The following is a 10,086-nucleotide window of genomic DNA, read 5'->3' on the forward strand; positions in this document are numbered from 1 at the left end:
ATAATAAACTGAGGGCCACAGATGTCTCTCATTTTTCCATTTGGAAGAAAACAAACTTTATTTCCTTAAAAATACAAGCCTTCTCAATAAAAGTTTAAAAAAAATATTGCAGGACTTCCCTGGTAGTGCTAATGGTTAAGAATCCACCTGCTAATGCAGGGGACACGGATTTGAGCCCTGGTCCAGGAAGATCCCACATGCCACGGAGCAACTAAGCCCATGCGCCACAACTACTGAATCCCGCGTGCCACAACTACTGAAGCCCGCGTGCCACAACTACTGAAGCCTGTGCGCCTAGAGCCTGTGCTCCACAACAAAGAGAAGCCACCGCAATGAGAACCCGCGCACCACAACGAAGAGTAGCCCCCGCTCACAACTAGAGAAAGCCCATGCACAGCAACGAAGACCCAACGCTGCCAAAAAAATAAATAAATTTATATAAAAAATTTGAGCAGCTTGAAGAAATAATTCTAATAAAGTACATTTTATGAGGGGGTAAGTACAGAGGGCCAGGTTCCACAGAAACATATAGTATGGGGACCTAACATTGTCTCAGGAGCTGAGAAAGTTCTGCTGAAGGAAATGTTTAAATGTTCAAACTTCCTAACTAATATTACAGCCAAGCAACAGTAACCTATTATAAAAGAGTAAAAGTTCTTGTCCTTGGCCACAGAACTCTTAAAATAAGTATTTAATGTGACACAAAAGCACTTACATATATACATATTTGCACATGTCCATATATTTCATATTTAGATCTCCATATGTTTCATATTTTAAAAGATTATCTAAGGGCTTCCCTGGTGGCACAGTGGTTGAGTCCGCCTGCCGATGCAGGGTACACAGGTTCGTGCCCCGGTCCAGGAGGATCCCACATGCCGCGGAGTGGCTGGGCCCGTGAGCCATGGCCGCTGAGCCTGCGCGTCCGGAGCCTGTGCTCCGCAACAGGAGAGGCCACAACAGTGAGAGGCCCGCGTACCACACACACAAAAAAAATTACCTAAGTCTAGCATCAAGCTTATTTTTAGGTAGGATTGTGGGGTTGACTTTCTTGTATAACAGTAAAGTTGGAGTTGTTTCAGAGAATAACTGTATCCTGTATGCCTGTGGCCAACATTTTTACCTCTGGTTTTCAGATTAGAAAACCAGTCAAGGCATTTCTTTTCTACTGGTCCTTCAAGCTGGTCCCTCAAACCTTCAAAATCTTTTTTGTCATACATGTGGCTCACTTAGGAAGACAGTATTAGAATCAGAAAAAGATCGATCAGACCTATAACCCAGACCTCCAAACACTAGACCACAAGCACAAGTATGTTGACATTTCTTCTTCATAAACATACTTACTAAAGACAGAAGGAGACAAAATGTTTAGGAGCAAAGTTCAGCTACTACTTTAAAAGTATGAACTATTTTAATTATACAGGTTGTTTTTTTAAGGATTGTATAAAGATAAAAGATTATTACAAATCAGTAACTGAGCTGAAATCCCAATATTAGAGACATTATCACAAACTAAACAAGGTAATTTCTGACCATTTATAAAACTTTTTCTAGTTGGTATTGTTTTAATTACATAAGAGTACTTAGTGGAAGGCTGATGTTCCAAGTAAAACAATACTTTAAACATATGAAAAGGTGTGTAAATTCAGTTTCCTTAATAGCATGTACTATGTAAGCTATAGGTTTCAGAATGTGTAACTGGGAAAGTGCTACGGGAATCTTTCAAAGGCTATGTGTATAACACAAGCTCTGCCAATAAGCTCTGTAACTCAGGGCAAATAGCTCACATTTGATTCACCTCTGAAATAAATCATATAATCTGTAAGGTTACTTCCAACTCTAAAATTCTATGACAATTTGTGTTTCAGTAGGTACATGCTACTTGATTTCTCTACAGTTTAGCTATCTAAATGAATCAGGAAACACGCAGAGTAAATGAAAAATGCCTTAGTCCCTCTGACAAGCAGAAAAGGAATACATACACACACACATATATTTTAGGAATATATACATATGTATATTTAAAGGATTTGATAGTCCTTTGCTAGGCAAAATCGAAGTTTGACTACAGGATGACACGAAGTATCTTTTTATATTCAACACAGGTTGCTTACCTAAAGACTTATATTTGTGTTAACATAAATAGCACATCACAGCCTAAAAGCACACCCCATTTATAACTCTCTTAAGGTACAGGTTAAACATATATCCATTGAGTGGTATCGTCTCCAGAAGTCTGGGTACTGGGTTTGAGTGTGGATTCAAGGTTTCCTTGGGTCTCTCTCAAGGGCTCTCCTTTCTCTTCAGTATTTCTCTCTATTCCCATTTTCCTTCTACTTATACAGAACTGCCATTCTTAAATTTAATACCCAATTTTCACCACTTGTTCATGTCAGTTCCTTGAAATATAATGGTCCATGAACCTTGACATGTACTTTTTATAACAGAAGCAGAAGCTAAAAGATGTAGACATCACACAATTTAATCCAGAGGGTATTTAAAAAGTATAAAGAAAGAATTCAGTTGCCAACATAGTGGATTTTATGCATTATTAAATGTCTATTTTATCTCCATGGTCTGAAACTTACTTCTCACTCAAGAAAAAAGATTCCTTTCTAAACATTTATTCTATCTTTCTTTGATGGAAACAGCAGAAAAGCTTCTTCTTTGACAAAATTGTCCCAGGGGAACAAAACAAATGCTTTCCAAATTAGAGCACAAGTCTTCCTTAAATGTCAGTGTGTGATAAATAAGATATCATAGCAGTCTTTTAAATTTCACAAAAGCTACAGTTAAGTTGGTGTTTTTGGCCGTTTTGCAGAGGGTCCATATGAGTTAGTTCTGTTATCAATGTTATTTTCATCTTCTGCATCATCTTCATCATCACCTTTTAAAATAAATATTTGTTGTATGACAATATGTTCATTAGTTGAAAGAAATATACATAGCTAAAGCAGTTGATAATGAGACCATTTCACTTTAGGGATTAATAGAACAATGGATATATCAAATTAGAAATATGTACAGTTAAAAAGACTTTGGGAATTCTGGTGTTTAAAACCTTTCTTTTCTATCAGTTTTTTTGAGATATGATTCATATACCATAAAATTCACTTTCAAAGCGTACAGTTATTGATTTAGATATTCACTAGGCTGGGCCACCATCACCACTAATTCCAGAACACTTTTCATCTTCCCAGAAAGAAATCTCATACAAATTAGCAGTCACTTCCCATTCCCCTCAGTCCTTGGCAGCCACTAGTCTACTTTCCTATCTCTTAGATTTGTCTATTGTGGACACTTCATACAAATGAATCGTAAAACATGTGGCCTTTTGTGTCTGCCTTCTTTCACTTATGTTTTCAGAGTTCATTCATGTTGTATAGCATTTATCGGTACTTCATTCCTTTTTGTTGCTGAATAATGTTCCATTGTATGGATATATATTTTGTTTATCTACTCATAAGCTGATGGACATCTGTGTTGTTTCCACTTTTTAGCTATTATGAATAATGCAGCTATTAACATTTGTGCGTTTGTTTTTAATGGGAACATGTTTCCAGTTCTCTTGGGAGAACGAGGAGTGGAACTAGGAATCCCTAGGAGTAGAACTGCTGGGTCGTACGACAAATTTAACTTTTTGAGGAACTGACAAAGTGTTTTCCAAAGAAGGTACACCATTTTGCATTTCCACCAGCAATGTATGAGGGCTCCAATTTCTTTACATCCTAGCCAAGACTTGTTATTGTTCTTTCTGATTACAGCCTTCCTAGTGGGCATGACATGGTATGTCACTGTGGCTTTGATTTGCCTTTCCCTGAAAGTCAATGATGTTGAGCATCTTTTCATGTGCTTTCTGGCCATTTGTATAACTTATCTGGAGCACTGTCTATTCAAGTCTTCTGCACATTTGGTAACTGGATTCTTTTTTTTTTTGGTCATTATGATGATTTTTTTTCAATTGAAGTATAATTGACCCACAACACTGTTAGCTCCAGGTGCACAATATTTCTGTACATTACAAAATAATCACCACTATTTGTCTTTCTAGTGTTGCGTTCTATCACTTTTCTTTCATAATTGTTACATTTTAAAAATTTTGTATTTGTTAAGATATGATTCATGTAAGATAAAATCTGTCATTTTAATCTCTACAGCTTTTAACAAAGGAAATTCAAACCGAAGCTTTACGGGGAACTCATTAAATATACAAAAGCATGTCTTCCTGTATGAAGATATTACTGACCCACTATTAGTAGAACAGACGGCAGTTACTTTTCCAGTAAGTAATAATATATATATATATATATATTTTTTTTTAAATGGCTCTACCTATACCTGTCCTTATTCCAATGGTAATATTTTCAACGGATTAGAGAGGAACTTTTGGAGCCAAGAACCAGGACTTCTCTCTCATGGAAACAATCTATTATCTGAAGTTCGTGTAATATTCTGAATTGGTTCCTTCATATTATCTGGCAATCAAGATGTAAACAAGATGGAAAAGAAAGTACACTACAGTTTAAGCTCCTCTACAGAGGAATTAAGTCCTGATTCTAATATTTAGTTCTTAGGTTCTTCAGCTCAGGGTAGTCAAGACAAGACTTAAAAAAAAAAAGAATACACTTAAATTTCCCGTTTCTACTTTCAAACTGCACCTACAAAACTGGGAAAGGAAAGGAGTCCCTGAGAGTTAAGACTTGTCATCTGAAATCTGCTGCAATCTTCAGAACCTGCTCCTATTCTGTGACAGATGGCAGTCTTCCAAACTTGTGCGTAATTTTACACCGGGGAAAATTCCTTTTCATCCTTCAACACCCAGCTTAGAATTCACGCCCTCTCTGAAGTCTTCTTGGGTTCTCTAGGTTTGCAATAGCTACAGAGGAGCCTAGGGTCATCCTTCTACTCTTTAATAAGAGTGTTTGTCTGTCTAACCCCTCAGCGGTCAGAGTTCCACAAGGACAGGAACTGAGTTTCATTCTTTCTCCAGAGCTCAGCCCAATGACTGGCATAGAGCAGTAGACGTTCAGCACGTTTTTGTGTGTGTGTGATATAAATGCAAAGAGAATCGTGAAAAGCAGCCCTGGTAAATGAGCCCAGGTACAGCCCAGATCTGGCGGAAGGTGCTAACAAGTTTTAGTTGGAGTTCTTCCCCCCAGGCTCACTTTCTCCAAGTTTGCCACTCCACGCGGGCTCCCTGAGCAGACTTTCCCCGGGCGCCCCTGCCCACCCATCTGTCGCTCCAGCACCGTCTCAGAGCTCACCGTCCAACGCCTTGTCTGGAGCCACCGCCACCCGGTCCTGTGCTTCCCGCTGTACCGGGGAGCCGAGGAGGTTGGTCACCAGCTCCCTCATCTTAGCCACGCCCGACAACAAGCCCTGGAAAGGGTCGGCGACGCCCGGCACCTCACAGGGCACCCGCAGCTGCTGTCGCTGCCCTTCCTGCCCGACGTACTCCGCCGACAACTCCATGGACTACGCCGAACTTCCAGAGCGCGCGTCGGTGACGCACCACCCGGAAGCGGAAGCCAGCTCACCGCTGGCGCAGGCGGGAGAAGGAAGAGGAGTAACTTCCGTTTGTAGGAAGTCGCTCCTCCCCCTTCCTTCGCTCCCCGTCTCTGGGATTGGTGCCTGGCACTGCGGCCCCGCCTCCTCCGGCCCCGCCCCTCGCGGCCGCTTTTCCCGCCTCCGCCGGGGCCGAGAGGCGGTCCGGGTGACAGTTGAGAATGGCCGCAGCCGAGGAGCCCGCTGGGCGGCAGTCGGAGCTGGAGCCCGTGGTGTCGTTGGTCGACGTACTTGAGGAGGACGAGGAGCTGGAGAATGAGGCGTGCGCCGTCCTGGGCGGCAGCGACTCGGAGAAGTGCTCATACTCGCAGGTGGGCGCGCGGCCCGGGCCTCGCCTGCCCCGGGCTCCCCTGAACCTTCTCTTCCCCGCTGGACTTACCCTCTTCCCGCCTGCCGCGGCCGGCACCCCCGTGGTGGTCTGGGGCCGCTGTTCGTAGTACATTTCCCCATCGCAGGCCCACTTGTCCTATTACCCTTAGTCTCCCGAGCCCCCGTCCTCAGCCTGTGTCCAGCAGGGCTCCCCTCCTTTCTCGGTCTTCCTCCGTCCGGCCCCCCACGATTCTCCAGGCTTTGGCCCTGGAGCGGCTGCTCTTTCCTTCCTTTCCCGTCTCTTCTCGGTGCCTCAACTGCTTTTCACGAAACCGTCCCCGTGACCTCTCACATCCAGACATCTTTGTCTCTACTTTTCTCATCCTCAGAGCATTTATTAGGAATCGAATGGGAGAGTCAAAACAGAGTTAAAGGAGAGAGCTCTGGATTTGAAAATCTCCCCGTGTGGGCTGGGCTCCTGGACAGCTGGTTCCTCTGCAATTTAGTTTGACAAGTGCTAGCTGGTTTTTTGGTCTGCCCCCCAGGGGGATAGACGGGGACCCGAACAGCTGGTGGCACTGGCAGAGGAGGGGAGGGGAGGAGAGAAAGCATTTGGAAGATGTCGTGAACAAGGATTTGAGGGGGTTTGATGTCTTTGTTTGGTGACTCATCCTATATTTCTAGGTACAAAAATGGAGAAAGGTGGGTAGAAGAAAACTAATAAGAGGTGAGAATTGGTAGGAGGAAGAAGGTTACCTTCCAAGGGGGTGGAGTGGAACACTGAAGGATGGGGAGAGGGATTTGGGGTCATTATGTGGTGCGGACTGAGATCATAATACCAGTTGTCATCGTTGTCCAGTTGAGTTTACACTGCAAAGTGGTTACATTTTTTTAATACACCTTGTGTCAGATGTATTTAATGTTGTCTGGTATTTAAAAACCTTTGGTCACCACTGAAACAACTTTTTCTCTGCTTTCCTTTTTTTTTTTTTTTTTCCCGGAACGCGGGCCTCTCACTGCTGTGGCCTCTCCCGTTGCGGAGCACAGGCTCCGGACGCGCAGGCTCAGCGGCCGTGGCTCACGGACCCAGCCGGTCCGCGGCATGTGGGATCTTCCCAGACCGGGGCACGAACCCGTGTCCCCTGCATCGGCAGGCGGACTCCCAACCACTGCGCCACCAGGGAAGCCCTCTGCTTTCCTTTTTTTAAAAAGTCTGTATGTAATTTACCTTTGAAATGTAGTTAGGTTTTTGAAACGGACTTCCGTAACATTTATTTTATTGTAGTGAAATATGTGGAAAAGTGCACAAACCATGTATAAGTCTTGGGAAAGCATAAAAACACGTGCAGGTACATACTACCCAGATCAAGAAATAGAACATTACCGGCATAGCAGAAGCTTCCTTGTAGCTCCCTTGTGTCTCCCCCCTTCCCAGAAGAGGGTACTATCCGTTATCAGGATTTGCTTGTTTTTCTTTCAGCTTTTTATTTGGAAACATTTTAAGTCTACAGGTAAGTAGAAAGAATAATATGAACACCTGTGTACTTTCACATATATTCACTTTTCAACATTTTACAACATTTGTTTTTTCTTTTACCTGTTCATTGTAATAGACTTTCTTTTTTCTTTTTTCCTCAGTCACTTGAAAATAAGTTGCAGACCATGACAATACACCTCTGAATACTTCAGCGTACATCTAAAAATCAAAGGGATTCATTTAATGCATTGGTTTTCTCTTTGGTGGAACCACAAGCATTTTCCAAAATTAAGCATGATTATTACTTACATAAACTTACACACATTCTCCTACATTTTTATGTGTTGAAATGATTAAGCAGACTAGCTTATTCGCAGCTGACTGAAAATATTAAACTTCTTTCTATCACTTTAAGAAAAAATTATATGAAAACAAGCACTGGTGTATGAAACATGCAACAGTGTTTTGGTATTCTGTTGAATAAGCTTTTTTATTAGCCTCAGTGTTTTTTACAGGAAAATCTTGACCACAGGTAATCTGATTTCAGTTATTTCTTAGATTATAGTATGGGCATTAGGTGACTCTGCCGTGTTTCTTCAATTTTTTCTCTCTTTCCATTTTGGGGCTGTCTTTTAGGGCTCAGTAAAGAGACAAGCACTATATGCCTGTAGTACCTGCACCCCAGAGGGAGAAGACCCAGCAGGATTTTGCCTAGCTTGCAGTTATGAATGTCATGGAAGTCATAAACTTTTCGAGCTATACACAAAAAGGTAAAATGGTCAGAGACTGATGCTGAATGCTTTTCAGATATTTAGATTCTTTTCCAGCTGCACTTTTTTTCTTAATGTTTTTTTTTTGCATTCAAAGTAGTTGTGCACTGGTAAAATGTAATGTGTTTTTATATAATGTAATTGGAGAGAGCAGTTTTTCCAGAGGGCCTTTTTTAAAATTTATTTATTTATTTTATTTATCTATTTTTGGCTGTGTTGGGTCTTTGTTGCTGTGCGCAGGCTTTCTCTAGTTGTGGAGGGTAGGGGCTACTCTTTGTTGCAGTGCATGGGCGTCTTATTGCGGTGGCTTTTGCTGCAGAGCACAGGCTCTAGGAGTGTACACTTCAGTAGTTGTGGCACGTGGGCTCAGTAGTTGTGGCGCACGGGCTTAGTTGCTCCACGGCATGTGGGATCTTCCCGGACCAGGGCTTGAACCCGTGTCCCCTGCATGGGCAGGCAGATTCTCAACCACTGCGCCACCTGGGAAGCCTGGCAGGCAGATTCTTAACCACCGTGCCACCAGGGAAGTCCCCAGAGGGCCTTTTAAAATAGAATTATGGTGCAAACTCAACTACTCCTGCTGCTCCGCCATGATTTTATTAGTGTTTGTGTAATATAGATACTTGTCTTTATGCATGTTAATCTCTAGAATTATTAAATCTTTTATTGTTATGTGCTTGGAGAAATTCTGGATTGGATACATGAACAACAACCAAGGTCACTTTTTAGATCCTAGAAGCCAGTTGAAAGAGAAGAGGCTATGACATGAATTTAAAGAGTAAGTCATTAGATTTAAAAGAAAAATTAAAATCGGCTCTTCCTCCTTTGTTTCAGAAATTTTCGTTGTGATTGTGGAAACAGCAAGTTTAAAAATTTGGAATGCAAATTATTTCCTGTAAGTAAGCACCGTAACTATAAATGCATGAAAAGTAGCTGAGATTGATATTTGTCCGAGTGGATAAAAACCAAGTATTTTCCAAAAAGGAAGTTCTTAGGCTTATTCTTTGTAAATGGACAAATCAATATTAGACTGTATCCCATTTATTACTTTTTGGAAAACTAAGTAAGCTTTTCAGAGCCTACAGCATAGATTGTAATTAATATGAAGGGTTTGTGGGGGAATGTTCTAAAGTGATTCAGGTTTAATTATGTTGATTGTGCTTATGCTTTAAGGTTTTTAAAGCAAAGGGGATGACTTTAAAAACTGAATAAATAAAACTTGGTAATAATGAGTGGGTTATGTGCACTCAGAAGTTTTTCAGTGCTTTTTGGATAATAAAAACTGTGCTTATACGCTAACTTTCAATGAAATAACAGAAATGAAAGAGAAAATAAGGGACTTTACATTGTTCAGTCATATTGCTAAAACTGTCATGCTTTTTTCCCTCCTCAAAGATTATTTTTAGACAATTTCCTTGCCTGCTTTTTACCTCCTAGTAACCTGGGGGCTTTGGCTATCACAGCTGAGCATTAAGAAGTCTTTTGAAATTCTAGGCCAATGTCAGCTTACATAGGTTGATAATTAATATTTATGATTCATTTTCCCCCAATTGCTACAAAGAAGGCATAGAAAATAAATTTTATTTTTTCCCTCTATCCTGGAAAAAGTATCCCTTTAATAGAAATGAATTTTTTTCCTTTGTACTTTGAAAGTTAAAGACCAGCTTCTGGGGGGGAGATATTTAATGCACAAACTTATTGAATGCATAAATTTCATGATGCATGAAATTATAGTTTAAGTTAGACCATATTATATATTGAAATTAATATCTTTCAGGACAAAGCAAAGATAAATTGTGGCAATAAGTACAATGACAACTTTTTTGGATTGTACTGCATTTGCAAGAGACCTTATCCTGATCCTGAAGATGAGGTAAGAGATTTAGAGGTTAGCACTGGGACTATGTCATCTCTAGCCTTCAGTCCTCAGCCTTTTGTCATATTTGACCCTTTAGCTGTTCAGCA

General features: G+C 41.1%; 2 protein-coding genes across 2 annotated transcripts in view; one reads left to right on the plus strand and one right to left on the minus strand.

Moving 5' to 3' along the window:
* Positions 1-2,792: 2,792 nt before the first annotated feature.
* On the minus strand, positions 2,793-5,472 carry GON7 (GON7 subunit of KEOPS complex). The gene is made up of 2 exons (XM_007454724.1): positions 5,265-5,472; positions 2,793-2,887 (listed from the first exon to the last, which is right to left on the minus strand). Exons 1-2 carry the CDS (start codon positions 5,470-5,472, stop codon positions 2,793-2,795), a joined length of 303 nt encoding a protein of 100 aa, XP_007454786.1.
* Positions 5,473-5,508: 36 nt separating this feature from the next.
* The window catches only part of UBR7 (ubiquitin protein ligase E3 component n-recognin 7), a 14,515-nt gene continuing 9,937 nt past the window's right edge, over positions 5,509-10,086 (plus strand). Inside the window, exons 1-4 of the mRNA XM_007454725.1 lie at positions 5,509-5,876; positions 7,988-8,121; positions 8,956-9,016; positions 9,899-9,994. Coding sequence (XP_007454787.1) covers positions 5,727-5,876; positions 7,988-8,121; positions 8,956-9,016; positions 9,899-9,994 — 441 coding nt within the window. The 5' untranslated portion in view covers positions 5,509-5,726. The remainder of the gene's footprint in view (positions 5,877-7,987; positions 8,122-8,955; positions 9,017-9,898; positions 9,995-10,086) is intronic.

The sequence above is a fragment of the Lipotes vexillifer genome, unplaced genomic scaffold, assembly GCF_000442215.2.
Source record: "Lipotes vexillifer unplaced genomic scaffold, Lipotes_vexillifer_v1.1 scaffold1126, whole genome shotgun sequence".
NCBI classification, from domain to species: Eukaryota; Metazoa; Chordata; class Mammalia; order Artiodactyla; family Lipotidae; genus Lipotes; species Lipotes vexillifer.

Bases quoted from the DNA above. Each gene is read 5' to 3' on its own strand.
- GON7 (XM_007454724.1), bottom strand. From the start codon at position 5,472: ATGGAGTTGTCGGCGGAGTACGTCGGGCAGGAAGGGCAGCGACAGCAG. The intron at 2,888-5,264 runs GTGAGCTCTGAG...TTATTTTAAAAG, and splicing joins TCCAGACAAGGCGTTGGACG to GTGATGATGAAGATGATGCA.